The sequence below is a fragment of the Podarcis melisellensis genome (genome assembly GCF_964234715.1).
Source record: "Podarcis melisellensis genome assembly, chromosome: 3".
NCBI lineage: Eukaryota > Metazoa > Chordata > Lepidosauria > Squamata > Lacertidae > Podarcis > Podarcis melisellensis.
The window spans coordinates 115,453,985-115,473,138 of record NC_138530.1 but is presented as its reverse complement, the minus strand read 5'-3'; the positions used below and the strand labels follow the sequence as shown (position 1 = coordinate 115,473,138).

General features: G+C 42.8%; 1 protein-coding gene across 1 annotated transcript in view; it reads left to right on the top strand.

Moving 5' to 3' along the window:
* The window catches only part of LOC309366279 (uncharacterized protein), a gene marked incomplete at its 3' end in the record, with an annotated part of 37,241 nt that overhangs the window by 5,724 nt on the left and 12,363 nt on the right, over positions 1 to 19,154 (top strand). The window contains exons 2-9 of the mRNA XM_081904729.1: positions 2,794 to 2,956; positions 5,055 to 5,204; positions 5,872 to 6,032; positions 6,684 to 6,857; positions 9,642 to 9,789; positions 12,453 to 12,637; positions 13,008 to 13,149; positions 13,568 to 13,747. Of these exons, the coding sequence (XP_081760855.1) occupies positions 2,794 to 2,956; positions 5,055 to 5,204; positions 5,872 to 6,032; positions 6,684 to 6,857; positions 9,642 to 9,789; positions 12,453 to 12,637; positions 13,008 to 13,149; positions 13,568 to 13,747 (1,303 nt within the window). The remainder of the gene's footprint in view (positions 1 to 2,793; positions 2,957 to 5,054; positions 5,205 to 5,871; positions 6,033 to 6,683; positions 6,858 to 9,641; positions 9,790 to 12,452; positions 12,638 to 13,007; positions 13,150 to 13,567; positions 13,748 to 19,154) is intronic.

Below are 19,154 nucleotides of genomic sequence, written 5' to 3'. Positions count from 1 at the left end.
ATGCAGAATGAAGCTTTATAGCCTCAACAGGGACCAAATCTGGCCCAGGGGCCTTACCAGTTTTCAGCTCAGCTATCAATTCTAGGATTTCAGCAGGGTCGGTATTGGGCCAGACAGGAAGGAGATTAGAAGGTCTCCAATGAGTGGCCGGAGCTTCTGCCACTGAGAAATATTTTCTCAGGAACTGCTCCCATGTAGGGGCCGGGATCACCATTAAGGGATATTTCGTGTTTCTTCCCTTTATTAAGGACCAAAATTTCTGGGAGTTATGAGATTTTGAGGCAGAAATTATAGTCTGCCAACGATTTAAATGCCATTCCCGTTTGGCCGATTTCTGGGCCTGTTTGTATGCTTTTTTAACCAGGGAATAAGATGGAGGTAAGGCCGGAGTGCCTGAAAGTTTATAGTCATTATATATTGTATGTAGATGGAGTCTGGCTAGTTTGCAAGCAGAGTTGAACCAAGGGGCGCCAAATTTAAAATAATCGTTTTTAACTCCATAGGTTGGAGAAGTAAAAAAGCGAGTTAAAACTTGTATCAGGCAAGAAAAAAAATTCATACAGGTAATAGGATCACGCGGGACTATTCCTACATCCAGCTGATCGCCAGAAAACTTTTCTCGGATAAAATCCGTATATCTATGAGCGAGGGCAGGGGACCATCTAGTCCCCTTTGTTTTAGTGGACGACTCCACAATCACCAGGATTGGGTGGGAGCGGTCGAGCAACTGCCAGTCAACACATAATTTGGTTGTCAGGGGAAGATGGTCACTAAATTGGGCATTATCGATTTTAAAAGAGGTGACATTCAAAAATAGATCCCGGGAAACCAATACATAGTCGAGAACACTGTTTGATTTTAACCCCAGGTAGGTGAACTCTCCTGGTATGTCTGGAGGACACCTGCCATTTAATATAATTAAATTAAGGCGTAGAGTCATCTGATAAAGCATCACTCCTGCCTTATTGACTTTTACATCCTTTGATATTCTAGTGGGGGTGTATACTAGATCGTATGATTGAGCGCCGGGGTCAACCCACCACTTAGACTTTTTAAGAGCCTCCTGATTTGAGGCTATCCGAGCGTTAAAATCGCCTCCAGTAATGGAGGGGACATTGGGATATTTAAGATAACAATAAAGTAAAAAAATCCTCTAGGGATTCCCATCTAGAAGTAAGATCAGCTGCTAACCCTCCCGGAGGGAAATAGACATTTGTAACCAATAAAGAGAAGTTTCCACCAGAGATCAGTCCGGTAATAGCATAAGGCGGAAATGCATGCACTAGTGAAAGTTTAGCCCAAAGTTTAAGGGAGATACCAATTGTAAGGTCACCTTTAGGGCGGCCACCATTCGTTGACGGGCTAGCAGGCAGGCATATAAACTCAAAGCCATTTAACTCAATTTCCTCCTCCACCCAAGTTTCTTGTAATAGTATGATAAGAAAGGAATTAATATATTTTTGGAATTCTGGATCTAATTTTTTACTTTTCCATCCAGCAATGTTCCAACTTAATATTGAAGGTTGGGGTTTCCCATTCCTCCAATTGACTGTCATTTGGAAAATTGGCTCAACTTTAATACGGGAAGAGGGGAGCCAATAAAGAAATCAGTTATCTTCCTCTGATGAAAAACCTCTCGTAAAGGCTGAGTGGGATTTACAAGGTCATCTGACTGTTGAGCTTGGCCACTCGATCCACTAGGAGTAGGACCTTGAACAGGGGCGGACCCCTTTTCCAAAAGAGTTTGGTGGGCCACCCCGGGAGAACCAGCTATCTTGTCAGAAGTTTGGTCTCTCTGTAGCCTGCTACTTGTCTTTTGGGCTACTTGATTTATGTGGCCTGTTGGGCCTGTTCCGTCACTGGTCTTGCTGTTGAATCCATAATACTCCGCAAAGTGGGATCAGACTGGGCGAGAGGGCTATTTGGGAAGGTTGGCAAAGGCACCTCTTCTCTTGATTGGTCAGTGCTATAAGAAGGTTCCAGGTCTGGCATCGATGAATGTGTAGAAGGGGATTTTTCCTGTTGTGTGCTGCTTTCCTCAGGTATGTTTTTCAATGGACGGTCATGTAAATCTATTAAGAGCACAGAGGATTGTTCTGCTTGGAGGGAAGGACTGGTAGTTGCTTCTTGGGGTTGTATCTTATCCTCCATTACCGACATACATTTAGCATTAGATATTGAGAGATCCATATGGTCTGGTTCTTCAAGGGAGTCATGTTCACTGTACGTGGGTATTCTGGTGCTAAGCTTCCTAATAAGTTGGGTTTTAAGCGATTCCAGTCTTTTAATAATTTCTTTTTGTTCCACCACTGGTAAATCTGCAAAGGAGGCAATGAGTTCGATCTCTTCTGGTGGTGTCAGGCCACTTTCCGGATGGTCATTTTTCTTTGCTGGGGGAGTGGAGGTCACATAGCTCTTCTCCTGGGGTAGAACACCCACTGATGGATCGGGTTTAGCAGATTTTGAGCCCTCTTTGGTTATTGCCTCCAACAGTAAGGGTTTAGGCGTAGGGTCTATAAAAGTTCTCGTTGGTGACAAGAGGCTCAGTGGTTTAACCCACAGCACCACCCGTAACCCTTTCTACTGACTGTAGTAACATTTATTGAATAAAACTGCAAATAATCTTACGTGAAAACTTGATTCTGTAGAATGTATAAAATAGTCCTTACTCTGAGGCAAGTGTACAAGCCATTGCAGTTTTGGATCCATGAGAGTTGCTTTACATTAATATATTATTTGAGTACCCTTGAATAGTGAGAAGGGCCACTATGTGTTCGTTCTCTTGAATTTCAGTGGTCAAAAGAGTATGGCTCTGTCTTCAGCATCCAAATGGGACCCCAGAAAACTGTGGTGCTGACAGGATATGAGACGGTAAAGGAGGCCCTGGTGAATCAGGCCAATGCATTTGCCGAGAGGCCCATCGTCCCAATTTTGGAAGAGATCACAAAGGGCTTTGGTGAGTCCCTTCCTTATGTAGTATCTGCTACTGCTTGAAAATAGAGTAACCATGCCAAAAGAGTCTAATCCAAAAGTTATCGTGGGAGAAATGCAAAGTATACTTTCCCCTCTCTGTAGATTCATAGAATCATAGAGTTGGAAGAGACCACAAGGGCCATCGAGTCCAACCCCCTGCCAAGCAGGAAACACCATCAGAGCACTCCTGACATATGGTTGTCAAGCCTCTGCTTAAAGACCTCCAAAGAAGGAGACTCCACCACACTGCTTGGCAGCAAATTCCACTGTCGAACAGCTCTTACTGTCAGGAAGTTCTTCCTAATGTTTAGGTGGAATCTTCTTTCTTGTAGTTGGGATCCATTGCTCCGTGTCCGCTTCTCTGGAGCAGCAGAAAACAACCTTTCTCCCTCCTCTATGTGACATCCTTTTATATATTTGAACATGGCTATCATATCCCCCTTAACCTCCTCTTCTCCAGGCTAAACATGCCCAGCTCCCTTGGCTGTTCCTCATAAGGCATCGTTTCCAGGCCTTTGACCATTTTGGTGGCTTACTCGTGGCTTACTCTATAACAGAAGTTCCCAAACTTATTTGGCATATCACCCCTTTTCCAGAAAAAAATATATACTCTATGCCCCCCTGGAAATCTACCTTCTTTATGCAAACAAACAGTCTGATCTGCCCCAGAGGCAGGCCCGGCGCTGCAGCCTGCCTGCCATTGGCCAAATAGGCAGGCAAGCTGCAATTCACTTCCCAGGCCTGGGTGAAGCCGAAAAGGGTTCCCCCATCCTGGGAAAACCCCACACCTCCAGCACAACCGCCCGATCCAGGGCAGGAGTTGTTGCCATCCCTTAATGGCTCCCAACCTGGCGATAAACATCATTACACAAAAGATGAAACACAATTTTTCAAATTTTTCTTCTCTTCTTCCTTTATGCTTCCACCGCCCCTTTATTTTTATTCAATGCCCCCCCCCCCAATTGCACCCAAGGCTACTAGCATCCCCCAGGGAGTGCTATCTCCCACTTTGGGAAACACTGCTCTATAACTTGAGAATAGCTTTTGAATTTTTCTACCAACCTGTGTTCCTTTGATAGGAGCACAGGATCTGTAGGCATTAGGCTGATCCCGGGTCCCTCCACACCCCAGGCCCCCAATGTCATACGAAGCGTCATCTGCGGATTTCTGTGGATCAAATGAAGTTTTGGTTTTTTTAAAAAAAATAGGCCAGAGTTCAGTAAGGTGCTCTTGAATAAACAAAAATGAATAAAAGACTGCATATCTGTATAAAATACTGCATACGCGTATAAAGGATTTCTATGCACTGTCTCATGTACTCATTTGTTTAATTTCTATTCCACAGTAATAACATAATCATGAAAATCATTGTCTGAAAAGCCTTTAAAAGGTTGTTATCATGGGAGCACTGACACGTGGCACAAAAAAACCTTGAAGTTAGTAGCTTTATTAAGGAATTGAAGCATGATCCATGCAGAGACTCGTGAGAAATGCTCCCTTATATTGAGCTGTTGCTGAGACTGTCTGGTACCTCCCACTTCATTCTATTCCTTCTGAGTCAAGCCCCTCCTTCTGTCTCTGGCGAGTCCCGAGGGACCCTCTCCTTCTCTGCTTTGCCCTGTGTTCTACTTTGTGAAATAACTGCCTTGTTCTGGGAGTGGGAGGAAGAGCTGGCAGCCTGTCAACAGACACACTGTCAAGGGGGTGAGGGGCTTGTGGTGAAGCTGCTAAGTCTGACTCCTGTATTTGCTCTGTGCTGAGCCACCTGCTTGTTATCCCCTTTTCCTCACCCTCTAAGCTCCCAGCCTTCAGTAACCCCCAGCTCTTCCCCTCCTCTGAGGTGCGTCCGGTTGTCCACCACCAAGAGCCCGACTCCCAGTCTTCTTCCTCTGCACTTTCCATGGGAGACCCTTGGTCAGGGGGTTTCCACCACTCCTTCTCATCTAGCCAGTCCATGACATTTGGGGGTCTTGTCTGTGCCTGTCTCAATTCTGTAGTTAAAGGATGAGATGTTAAACAGCAAGTACATATTACTATGGCCAGAATGACTTTGAACCTGCCCCGCTTTGTTCTCTCTTCAGGTGTAGCTTTTTCTCATGGTGAATACTGGAAAGTGATGCGACGGTTTGCACTAACCACATTACGGGATTACGGCATGGGAAAGAGGTCCATAGAGGACAGAATTGTTGAAGAGTGCAGTGTCCTGGTTAAGAAAGTTGAATCTTACCAAGGTGGGTTGGTATTTGTCTCTGGTGCTCCAGGGTGTATCTTGTTGTTGGCATCTGCTGCCTTGAGAGACAATGGAGTGTGCCTCCAGGGGTGAAGTCAAACCAGTGCATAAGCACAGCAGTTTAAAAGTGCCTGGAGTGTTGGGTTCCATGGGCTTTATCCACACTTCCTCTTCTCCCGCTGCTTTCCCTTGGGAAAAGCCACTCTTTGGAACAATTTGGGTTTTCCCCAGATTGCCATTAGTTCTGATCTACTGCTAAAGAGTGGTTTTTCCCTTGGAAAGGAGTGGGGGAAGGGAAAAACTGCTTCAACCATGCTTAGAAAGCGTGTGTGAAGTGGAAGTGTGGATGAGCCCATACTTATGGTTAACTCCAGAACTACAGTTTCCAGGGTTGGTTCCTTGTGGAGACGTAATCGGTCTGTTCCTGTAATGTGTAGATTATATTCCAATAGCTCCTATGACTTCCAAGCCCTCTTTAGCATTTCTTAGCCCAGCTATGGCCACATCCAGCAGCACTTAGGATCAGTTTCTTTGATAAATGAGGTCTACACATAGGTAAGCTGCCAGTAGGGATTTAAGGCAACAAAGAGCAGACTTAAAAACAATGCCCTTTCCATACTTGGAATTTCAACAGAATATTTTTGTTTAACTGTCATATTTATGTATAGGAAACCCATTTGAAACCGTCACAATTATGAATGCAGCTGTTGCCAATATTATAGTGGCCATACTACTAAACAAGCGATTTGATTATGGAGATCCCGCATACATAAGACTTCTGAAGTTGGTCAATGAAAATGCCCGGCTTCTTGGAAACTTCTCAGTCATGGTAATCTATTTTTTCCAATTAAAACAAACAAACAGTTGATTGTAATAGCAGTGTATGCAGTGTGGGCTGGGCAACCTGTTTATTGTATACTGTTCAGGATTCACTAGAAAACACAGAATCTTGGTATCTTGAGAAACTTGGTGGTGATTTGAAATATTTAGAAAACTCAAACAGATGGCACAGTTATCCCATAACTATAACGAAGTCTTTCTGGCCTCATTGCCATTGGGACTCCAAGGACAAGGAAGAACCAGTGATAGCTTTTTCCATGAAAGCTCAGAAGGGGCCCCCGAGGGCAGATCTCCTTCCCTGAAGATGAACCTCCAGAGGAGAATCACAATAACCTATTATCCTGGGGTTGCACATAAATTATGCTATCCTGAGGTACCCTACCCCCCCATTCCAAACGCCATTTCAGAGCCTCCAGGAGACACTGCTGGCTGCTATGGGGCAATTTGACTTACACCACCCTTTTAGCCAGAGTAACTTTAAGAAGTCTTTAAGGTGTAATTACTAAACATTAAATCAACCTGAATACATTATTGTTTTGTATTGCATATGGGCAACCACGCTTTGAGACACCCATCTGAGCGTATAGTACTGGGCTTTCCTAATGTTTTCTTTTTCTTTTTTCACATTTTATCCTTTCAGCTGTATAACATGTTTCCTGCTCTTGGTTTTCTTCTGGGGGCTCGTAAGACTATCATTCAAAACAGAGATGAGCTGTTTGCCTTCATAAATGCCACCTTCATAAAACACCTCCGAGATCTGGATGAAAATGACCAGAGGAGCTTTATTGACTCATTTCTTATTCGACAGCAAGAGGTAACAGAGCATTTTAAGTTGGCCCAGGAGAAATTTTCAATTCATGCTTTAAGTGTATGTTTGCAAGTGGTTGCATAAGGAAGCCTCACTTCAGAAGCACACTTTCTGCCATTTCTAACTATTCCACCATCATTAATGTGTTACAGAAGCAGTCTCTGCAGGGCCAAAGGTTGCATGCTTGTCAGCATTTCTGAAAATCTACCTTAATCAAATGGCATCTGTTGTGCAATTGTTAGTCAGTTGTTTCTTGCTATCACATTCCTTTTTGTAGACACAGCAGAGGCTGAAGCTGCCAAGGCTGCCAATTATGCAAGGTTTTCTGCTAATAGTACAAAGGGGGAATAGTGGCTAGTTTGTCCTGCTAGAAATTCATTGCGTTCTGAGGATAGCCACATTTGGACAGGCAGGAATAGCCATTTGGGGGAGTAGGAATGGATTTGCTCTTTGCATTTCTCCTCCTTCCACTTAACCTCCACAGTTCTGACTCCTCCCTTTTCTCCCTTCCTCTGCTCACTCCCCTCTGGTTCCTGGCAGGACAGGCAGCTATTATCCGTGCTGCTGCTATTGAAATACAGGGAACTCACAACAGAGGCACATTTAACTTGCCTTATGCACTTGGCATTTTTTTTTACAAAATCAAAAAAGCAGTGGGCATCCAACAAAAAGGCTTGGAAATCCTACTCGCCATTGAACCCAATGTGCTCTGACTATAAGCAATTTTGGCTTTACGGGCTTTACCTGGAACGTAACTCTTGTGTAAGTTGAGAGTCACCTGTATACACTTACTGATTCACACCTGTGTGCATATGAAGGGTTAACCTCTGCTCAAGTTACCTGAGTGTGTGTGGCTCTCAGCAGACTCTGTTCCCCAGTCTGTTGCTCTTCGTGCTTCCTGGAACACGCAATGAAGGAGCCAGGCAGCTTCTGACTCCCTACAAGTGAACTGAATCTCTTCAAACGGGAGATTTTATAGCCTGCACTTTTGCTAATCCAAAGATTGCATGATCCATTTTGTAAGGAAACCAAGTCCTTTTCTTTTTAATCCGCTTAGAACCTTCTTTCATCTTTGTTTTACTGCCAGCGGACGGAGACTTGTTTGATGTAACTGCAGGAAACTCTGAGTAAATACTCACTTATTTGCAAAGCTAAGTTCTGTGATTTATTCCAGCCTAAGTATTTTCATGCTTTGTGCTTGTTTAAAGCTGAATGAGGGCAGATACAAATCTAACCGGGTGCCTGGAACAGTAACCACTGTGCTCAACTCTGCTCCTGGAGATTAGGAATCTCTCTTTGTATAAGGTTTCATGAGCCATTGTGTCAGATGCAATAACACATTCACACACACATACTCTACACAGAAACTCTGCTCTGAGAGTCCTTTTTGAGGACAAATGGTGGGTTAAATTTCTCTTTTCCACTGCAAAAGCCAGGCATACATTCACTTCTACAACCAGTAACAAGAAGGACACAAAGCTTGTCCCTACTATACTGTGACCTCCATCACAAGTTGGCTGGGGCTGGTGGGAGCTGTGATCTGCAACGTCTAGAGGGCCTCGTGTTGCTCACCTCAGTTTAAAGAAGGTTAACCAAATATAGTTCCAGACTGACATGTTGAAATATACTCAGAGTCGCAAAGTGATTTCATGCTCTTTATTCAGCTCATAGTGGTGAGGAGGAGTGAATGAATGTCCCCTCAAAGTATCTGCTTTATATACATTATTTACACAATGGGCTGCACATGATTGGCTAATTCCGGAATTCTACTGTAAGCCAATCAGGTTGTGGATTCACTTCTATCTGGAGCATGATTGGGTGGTTCCTGCCAACCAATCATACTGCGGCATTGTTCTAGGACCAATCAGATTGCTGCATTCTGAATCCTATTGTTCTAGGACCAATCAGATTGCTGCATTTTGGATCCTATTGTTCTAGGACCAATCAGACTGCTGCAGTTTGGATCCTATTCAACTCGGTACATAACACATGTGCTTTTTCTGTGTCATGCTTTCCTTTTGGACTATGTGTAAATTCACCAAAGATGTCAGCTGAAAATAGCACTTTATGCAAAATGGCCACTAACCAAGTGCTCACCAGAAATGCTGCCTTTCATGTATGCATTCATATTAAGTCTGCATGATGCCTGAGTATGTTCTAACTCATGGGGTCTTGCACCCAGTAAGGGTTAACCAGTGCTTTTTTCCCTGGGGATTCTATAGGGTATGCAGTTCTAGAATCATCTTCTTTTTTTCTTGAAGAAAAGCACTGGTAAATTGTAATGGAGGAATCTATTGCTGAACCAGTCAGACAAGTTTATTTGTAAAATGAGGACCACACACTTGCCACCTACATAATGCCATTATTTCCTTAGTCTAAACCAAGGCTGTTGGCTGAGCAGTTAAGTGCCACGATTAGCATCAGAGAAGAAGGAACTGGATTGCCAAGCTACAACCACCTCTTCACTTAGTTGGTAAACAGAGAACAATAGGGAAAGAGCTGAGTCAGACCCATTCTTGGTGTTTGCTTGACTCCAAAGCTGTGACTAATGGATGAGCAAGACACTTTGGGGTGTTGAGTCCCTCTGTCTTATGCTTGGGTTGTATATATGTGTAAATAAATCCTATATCATCATGATGGCATGGTCTGGAAAACCTGGAATCTCTCACTGCTCAGCGATTGGGGTTATGTGCAGTGATACTTTGGATCATCGGGTCCAGTCAGGTATTCATTTTTATCTCTGCACATGAAATTTTCTCACTCCATTTGTTTTAACTCTTTGCAACCCAGGAGGAGAAGAAAAACAAAATGAATGGACATTTCCACAACGAAAACTTAAAAGCTGTTGTGGCCAATTTATTTGCTGCTGGCATGGAGACCACTTCTACCACACTGCGCTGGGGACTGTTACTAATGATGAAATATCCTGAAATTCAGAGTGAGTGCTTTTCATTGGGTTGGCTCCCATTATTCTGAGATATCTTAAATCCAATTTTATGTAACTATTAGGGCAAGAGCTGAAAGAAAACTTGGGGCAGATTTGGATGTTACCTGAAACAACAGCAGGAGGGGATGAGAACATTGCCCTTCCTGTTATTGTGAAGATTGGCGTGAATTAATTAATCAGCCAGGGGGCAGGATTGTGTGAGGCGATTATGAATATGAAAACACTGAAAACACATATTGTAGAGCCCTGCTTGGTCAGGAATCTCCATGGAAGTGGCCACCTTATGAGAGCTACAGCCATTTTCCCACGTGATATTTAAATAGCCATCCTGGATGCATTTGTCTCCATCAGTATACAGTGGTACCTCGGGTTACATATGCTTCAGGTTACATACACTACATACATACATACATACATACATACATATGCTTCAGGTTACATCCGCTAACCCAGAAATAATGCTTCAGGTTAAGAACTTTGCTTCAGGATGAGAACAGAAATCGTGCTCCAGCGGCGCGGCAGCAGCAGGAGGCCCCATTAGCTAAAGTGGTGCTTCAGGTTAAGAACAGTTTCAGGTTAAGAACAGACCTCCGGAACGAATTAAGTACTTAACCCGAGGTACCACTGTATCAGGCATTGGCTTAAATCAGTGGTTCCCAATTAGCCAATTACTGAGGACCCCCTATTTTTCAAAAGCCAAGCCACAGAACCCCTACTTTTGAAAATTTTGATAACTCTATGGCAGTTACCTGTGCAAGTCATTTTAAAAAATGTGGGGGAGCCTCTAATAAGAAAAGGATTTTAGGTATACTAAATAGACCATAACATTTGTGAAATTTACACACAAAATGACAAAGATTTAGTTGGGGGAGAGAGAAATTTAATTTTATTAACATATAGTACAAGTGAACAAATTATGACATGCCAACAGCTACTAAACCTAAATAATAATAATAATAATAATAATAATAATAATAATAATAATAATAATTTACTCATTCATTCATTTATTTACATGCCACCCATCTGATTGAGTTGCCCCAGCCACTCTGGGCAGCTCCCAAAAAAATGTTAAAAAAACACTAAACCTAAATGTGATGGGAGAAATCATGCCTCTTTTTGTCTAACAATCCCTTCCACATCTGGTTCAAGATTTCCTACTTTTATTCTCAAATCTGGTCCAACATCAAGCCAATTTCTATGCTTTTTCTTCATATAACAAAATGTTGAAAATGTTTGTTCACAAAGATATGTGGAAAGTAATCCCAGAAGATAGTCGCTAATTATGCAGGTGCTCAGTGATGTAATGTTTTACTTCTGGTATCAATTCTTCTTCAGAGGCCTCCAGAAATGTCTCCTCTGTTGGGATGTTAGTGAGGCTACAACCTTCTACTCAGCTTGCCCAAATTTTTGAATAACTACCTCAATCTTATCTTCAATGTAAAAAAATTTCACATCACTACCTTGAAGGCTTATGTTGAGACTGTATGTGAACCATGCAAAGTTGTTTAACTGATCACTTGGAAATTTTGAATCTGTCAAAATTTTAAATCAGAAGGTGAGCTGTTGTGCTAATCATTGTGGCAATTTGCTTATTCCCCCTGTTGGACTTCCAAGATGACACATGAATCCCAAACACATATGGCAAGATTCACTGAAAACCCTACCTACAAGTAGTGGAAGAGTCCTATAAACTTGAGAGGTGCTGAAAGCAATTAGAAGTTCTTTTCAGTTAAAAAATGAAGCTAAGGGAAGGGATCTCTTCCTTTTTTTAAAATGATAAGCACATAAGGTAAAAGGCAAAGGACCCCTGGACGGTTAAGTCCAGTCAAAGATGATTATGGGGTTGCGGCGCTCATCTCACTTTCAGGCCGAGGGAGCCAGCGTTTGTCCACAGACAGCTTTCTGGATTATGTGGCCAGCATGACTAAACCTCTTCTGACACAACAGAACACCGTGGTGGAAACCAGAGCACATGGAAATGCTGTTTACCTTCCCACTGCAGCAGTACCTATTTATCTACTTTCACTGGTGTGCTTTCGAACTGCTAGGTTGGAGGAAACTGGGACAAAGCAATGGGAGTTAACCCTGTCACCGGGATTCAAACTGCCGACCTTCCGATCAGCAAGCCCAAGAGGCTTAGTGTTGTGCACCATAGCGCCTCTCACGTCCCATGTAAATCCACCCCTTGGAGCAAGTTGTTCTCTCTACCTCTCCCTCTCCCTATTCCCCACTCAAATCGCAAGAGCCCTAAGAAATTGTGTCAGAGGTTTTTGCTCAATCCCAGGTCACTTCCCACCCAGGAACTCTTTCACAAGTTTTTCCCCTGCTGCTCCTGAGCAGAGGCTGGATGATGCCTGAAAGGCTTTCACTGTGCAATTAACAAAATATGTGAGTCCCCCAGCAGATGATGGTGCTGCAGACCCACAGCAGTCCCTGAACCCCTCACTGAGAACCACTGCCTTAAATGTTTGTCCTGCTTAAAAATACCTGTGTATAATTCTAGAGATTAAATTTGTGAGCCCACGGAATTGGAGAACCAGTTTATGCCAGTTCTATGCTGGAGAGATTAATATTTTGAGAGACAAAAGCCAAAGTCAAAGAGATAATCTTAGCAGAAAAATGAATGCTTTTCCATTTTTTGTTTCCCCCAGTAAAGGTCCAAGAAGAAATTGCAAAGGTTGTTGGATCTTCTCAGCCAAGGATTGAACACCGAACAAAAATGCCTTATACAGATGCCGTGGTCCATGAGATCCAGAGATTTGCTGATGTTGTCCCAACCAACCTGCCACATGCCACGACTACAGATGTTACCCTCAATGGCTACTTCATTCCAAAGGTGATCCATTTCATTGAACTGCTGCCCACTAGTTACAATATAGTTTAAGGCTTTCCTGGGAGTAAGCCCCTTGGACTTCAGGGTGGGTGACATCTGAGCAGACTTGTATAGGATTGCACTGTAAGCATGCAATCTACCCATCAGAAGCTGTCAGGCATCAGCTTCAACCCATTAAACAGATCTCAGTGGAAAGGAGCACAAGGTTGGAAAAGAAACCATTTCTAGTGGGAGATCATGGTTTATATGTTAAAGTTTGTCACACTAAAGACATTTCTCAGATGAACTCAAATCTCATTTCTCCTACACTAAATATTTATTGTACCAGAGGCATACACTTTATTTTAAAATGACTCTTGCTTTGCCTTTGCAGGGGACTCACATCATACCATTGCTGTCCTCTGTGCTGCATGATGAATCTCAGTGGGAGAAACCACATAAATTCTATCCTGAGCATTTTCTTAACTCTGAAGGAAAATTCATAAAGAGAGATGCTTTCATGCCTTTCTCTGCAGGTACTTTTTTCTACTTTTGTGTATAGTTTGTGCTTAATCAATGGGACCTTTACATGCCTGGAATGTAGAATACTGTGCAAAGGTAAGGATCACATCAGTTGCTATGGCCATTTCTGCCACCAGATCTGGCCACCATGAATGTTGCTCACCCGGGAATGTTGCCCTCTGGCTGAAAAAGGTTTCCCACCCCTGGTTTTCAGGACTGCAGGGAGGGATAGTATTGGGAGTACGTAATTCTTTTAAGATGGGCACCGTTAGCTGTTACTTTATCACTGCATTTTAGTATGCTTTAAAGTATTTGGGATATTTTCTTCTTATGATCAACTATTTGGAGCAATGACACATTGCTCCAAATAGTTGATCATAATACTAAGCAACCGATAAACCTGGTTTCTCTGCCCCCTGTGATTTGTTACAGGTCGGAGAGCATGTGTAGGTGAGTCTCTTGCCAAAATGGAGCTCTTCCTCTTCTTCACAAGTCTCCTGCAGAGATTCACCTTCCAGCCACCCCCTGGAACATCTCAAGAAGACGTGGACCTTACTCCTGTTGTTGGGCTTACAACATCTCCCATGCCCCACCAGCTCTGTGCTCTGCCACGTTTCTAAGACTCACAAGCTCCTGGATTGCTTAGCCTACCTGTGTGTGCAATGCGAGCCTTTTTTAAACACCCCTGTTCAACAAGGGTATTTGGGTTGAGTAGCCTATGGGTGGAATTGGTCCGTGCTTTGTCACAAACCTTAAGTGTTCCCCTTTACCTGCCATGCTGATGAATCCCATAAAGCTAGTGTTGAAGCATCTAGACCTGAATTATTATGACATTGGGGCCGGGGCACCAACTCTATGGGGCTGAGGTGTCTTAGCCTCTCTCTCCCCCCCATATCTGTTTGAAGGGGCCATGCCCCCTCAATGTTGAGAGGGCGAGGGAGGCCATCCAGGGAGCTGAGCACAGTGCAGAACAGTGCAGCTCCACTGATTGGGTCCTCCTGAGTGCAGGAGGGGAGGAACCACCGGCCATTGAATCCAAGCCATTGTGGACTCCATGCTTGGTCTCCCCTGACGATGGTATGTTATGCACTCATGACGTCATATCTTGGGTGCAAGTTGGTGCCTCTGCTTTGGGCATAGAGATAAACCAATGAAACTGGTTTCTTGTAGTCACATGTTAACAAATGCCTTCAAATATCTTGAAGCATCATATTCCCAGTTAAATGTCCAAATATTGAGGCATCTGATCAAGACCTGTATTTAAAATGAGATTAAAAGATATATTTGCAAATGCTTGTATGTTTCATGCCAGGTGGCAGCTGTTTATCTTCCTGCTCAAGCCCCCCCCCCCCCCCCGATTTATAGCAGTAGCAGGAGACACGTTTCTCAAAGTTGTAAAAGGGAATTACAGGCTACAGGAGCAAAGGTTATACTGACCATACAAATTACAGAATACAATCAAGCTGCAAAAACACTAATTAAGAGTTAAAATAACTCTTAAAAGTCTAACTCCCATTAGACTTGAGCCATATTTTCATAAGGTTAAAGGGCAAGAGCTAATAGGAACAGCAGCTGGCTTGAAAGGGGGGTGTAAATTTAAGGGGTTGCTTTTGGAAACTGTTTTTACTAAGTTCCTTTCCTTCTAAAAAGCTATATATGTTAATGTATGAAATATATTGGCTTAATGTAATTATGCACAGGATTTAGAAAGTAAGAAATGTTAGATTCTTATGTTAGATTCTTATTTCATTGATGGTGTGTGAGAAGGTGAACCCAAGATCTCTGTTTAAGATAAAATTTAAAACCATGCGCCATCTGTTTTAGCCATCTGTTTTTGAGTGAATAGGGCAATAGGGTAATAGGGCAATAGGGCAAAAGGTGAAATGTTAATTAAGGTGCCTGTTGAGGCAAATGTAAGATATATGGCTACTTGTCTGCCATTTATGGATAGAAGGAAATATAGCTCTTTGTCTCCCATAAAAGGTAATGGGAAATGGGTGTATCTTTTATTATTGGTTCTAGCAAACAGCCAATAGGAATTTCAACCAGGCTGATTGGACAGAGGCAGCCAAAGGAGGAGCAAGGGGGCTGGGCTGAGGAAATATAAGTGCTGGCCATCAGGGCTGGAGGGGGCAGAGCTTTTGGTAACCATATACCACTGTGCCTATCATTTATTTGTCTGACAAATAAATTATTATTTTAATTTCTCTATTGCTGCGTTGAATATTTCATTCCAGCTAAGCGTTAACCACAAGCAGGGTGCTACAATATGAACTAGTAATAATGGTTTCGCTTGGGAAATACAACTGTACAAGCTGCAGAGACCCCAAAATAGTTTTTTTATACAAGCAAATTATCTGTGAAGCACCCTCATGCAGAGCGGGTAGGCTCCTCAAATCCATGGTTTGTACTCCCCTACCAATTTATGTCAGTGGGGAATCCAGGTCTGCCCACACCTGAAGCAGTGTCCTCAAGTGTAGTATGTTGTTCTTTGCCTTGAAGGGCAGACACAAACATTCACTCTTATTTGAGAAAGTAGCAATCTTCACGTTACATTCAGCAAGTTTACAATCTGTGTACGCAAGTAGCTAAGTTGTACACTCATACAATCATTCACAGTTATTCACTTTAAGAAAGCTGGTTTCAAAAAGCTTAAGGAACTACTGGGTGAGATCCCATGGCCAGAAATACTTAATAAGAAGGGAGTCCACCTTTCTTAAATGTGAAATATTGAAGGCCCAAATGCAGGCAATTCCAGCAGGAAAGAAAAGTGGGAGGCATCTAAATAAACTAGTGTGGTTGCATGAGGAGTTCACAGATGAGCTGAGATTTAAGAAGGACATGTATAAGAAATGAAAAAAGGGGAAAACCACAAAGGAGGAATATACACAAGTAGCCAACATTTGCATGGAGAAGGTCAGGTGGGCCGAAACTCAGAATGAACTCAGACTTCAAGAGAGGTTTTTCCAGCTATGTTTGAAGTAAGAAGAACAAGCAAATAATAGGTTCTCTGCATGGAGAAAATGGGGAAGTGCTAGGGTAACAGAGAGAAGCGGAAACTGCTCAACAACTACGATACTATGCCTGTGTCTTCACCCGAAATGAAAGCAGTGCCAGACCTGGTGATAACAGAATGAACAGTGCAAAGAGGAAGCTGCAGTCCAAGATAGGAAAAGAGGTGGTAAGGGAACACCTAGCTACTTTAAATCAGATCTCCGGGGCATGTTGAGCTGCACTCAAGGATACTAAGGGAGCTTACAGATGTCTCAGAGCCTCTGTCTATAATCTTTGAGAATTCCTGGAGAACAGGTTAGGTCCCTGCAGTCTGGAGAAGGGCCAATGTTGTTTCCATCTTTAAAAGTGGGTAGTTACCCAGGTAACTACCGACCAGTCAGTTTGATGTTGATACCAGGAAACATAGAAGCAAACTCCTAGGGGCCAAGGTCCCTTTGGCCCTGCCAATAAAATATTTCAAGGGGCTGCCCCCCCAGCTGATGGGCATTCCCATTCAAATGGTGTGGGTGTGTGCCGTGTCATGTCATGTGATTGATTATGCTGGGTAGCAAACTTTCAGTTCATCGTGTAATTAAAAATTTGCTCATTCCAACTTCACAACAAGAGCTTTAATTTGAATAGTTCCCTCATTCAAGCTCAAAGCACATGCTTGCTTGTAACTCCAATGGCTTTCTGTAAACTGCCAATCATCTGAATGGATGTGTCACAATTGTTAGTGCAAATTAGCTGGGCGTCCGAAAGAATATCCATAGTAATACACTGTTAATCCATAGTAATCCATAGTAATCCTGCTATTCCCATCTGTTTATTAAGGCTGCATCATTTCTATGTTTCTCTTGTTTGATGCAAGAAATGACCCTCTCATTCTAAGAATGACATCCAGTCTTCACTTCCATTGGATAAAGTTACTCTCTGTGCATCTAAGCAGTATGAGAAGCAATGAGATTGTGGGAGGGACTTCCGGGTTAGCGCCATCGGCAATGGCGGAATTCCTCTGACTCAGAGGAACCCGCTCTGCGAAAATCGGGTCTTGCCGCCGTGGCGAAGGCGGAGACCCCTTAAAAATCCCAGGCGGAGGAAGCCTGGGAACGTGGGATTCGGCTGACACCAGGAGCGCCTCCCCTACTCGCAGGGAAACCCCTTTTTCAGGGATCCGAAGCGACGTGGGGTGAGCAGCGCGGTGTCTTGAATCGACCGCTATTTTTACGGAGTGAAGCCGCACAGCTGTTGCCGGAGAGCGCTGACTTCTTCCTGTGGACAATTGGACTCTAAACAAGTACCCGTGAGTAGAACGGAAAATTGGATTAAGAAACACTTTAATTTGGCATTGAAGCGGGACAGTCTAAAAAGGAAGTCCGCCTTCCGCTTTTTGTATATAGACTGAAGCAAAAATTGTGGAAGCCAAAGTCTAGAAAGTTGTATATAAAGACCTACATTTCCTTCATTCTTAACCATCAAAACCCCTCTTGGAAGCAGGGGAAAAGAGGGGGAATTTTGATTGTTTAAGCCTGCGGAGAGAGAGTAAAGAAAGATAAATTTCCACCGTCTCAAACCTGGGAACGGGGTGTCAGAGACAGAAGCTTTTGGGGAAGCCCATCAACTGTGAATGGAACGTTTTTTGACAGATAGTTAAGGAAGAGAAACAAATTGATTCCAAAGTTACCTTTTGCATTTAAAAGAAACAAAATTTGAAAAATGAAAGTAACTTTCTTTTGCTGGACTTGCCTTTAAAAGATGGATACAAATGGAAATTGTTCCCTCTAGAGGGAGCTTGTTAAATTGTTGCTGGAGTCGATCTGGGGATTTCACAGCTGTGGAGATTAGGATTGTGAGACCAGACTCTGACCTTGAACAAGAATGGATATAGAAGAAGTTTTGGTGCTTGCTTTTTGCAAGACAAGCGCTTTGTTGGAGCAGATGCATGAGAAGATGAATTTGATGACTGTTGCAGTTCAAAATTTTGGACAAACAGTGAATACTTATATAGAAACCACTCAGTACCCAACCCAGGAACCTGTTTTGACAGGGCAAGTGCAAATGCAGAAGACAATGGAGGAGGCTGCTGCTGAACCTCAAGCAACACAAATGGATAGAACCGAGGCTCTGCAGGAGCATAAGCCGCTGTTCTTGAGCATTGAACCTGGAGTGGACCTGGGGGGGTCTGGAGTTGTGGGGGTCCTTAATTTTGGAGGGACTTTGAAACATGCATTTAAATATTTTCTGGACTACCCGGTTGACTGTGGGGAATGGGACTGTGGGGAATGGGCCGATCTGAGGAGGGGAGATGGAGATATTTTTAGGTTGGAGTTCACCCGAGACCTACTCCTCAATGAGAAAGGAAAGAAATTAAGAAAGAGACCAACAAAAGACAAGGCAAAGTGCTGGTATAAACAAGAAGAACTGCAGAAGGGACATGGAAAAGACTTAAGAGCCTCGAACATAAGACTACCAGGTTGATGGACTAGATGGAATGGACTGTAAGGCCTGACATAACCCGAGACCAGGCAGAAGAGACGTTGGATGAAGATTGGAAGAAAGCTTTAAAAATTTATTTTGGGAATTAGGGTAAAATTTATTTAGGGAATTAGGGAAAATGGTGGAATGAAATCATTTGGTTTTAGTAGAAATGATATTAGGAGTTATGTATAAATAAGTATTAAGTTCCAGGATTTAAGGCATTTTATCGTAAGATAAGGTTAAAATAAATTAAGGTAAATTGAATGACAGAATATTGTGAAAGAGGGAAAGGAATTGCTGAGTTAATTGATAGGTTAGACTGTTAAGATAAATTATCCAATAAAAATTGAGAAAGATGGAAAGAATTTGCTGAAACAAATAATTAAACTAGAATACAAAAAGGGAGGTGTGAGGAGGTCGATGAAACAAGTAAATGGAAGATAAAGAGATGGAATACTGGATGTATGTTTTATTTTTCCTTTTTATTATTATTATTGTATTCTTCTTTCTATTTTTACTGTTTTTCTTTTTTCTGTCTATTTTTAAT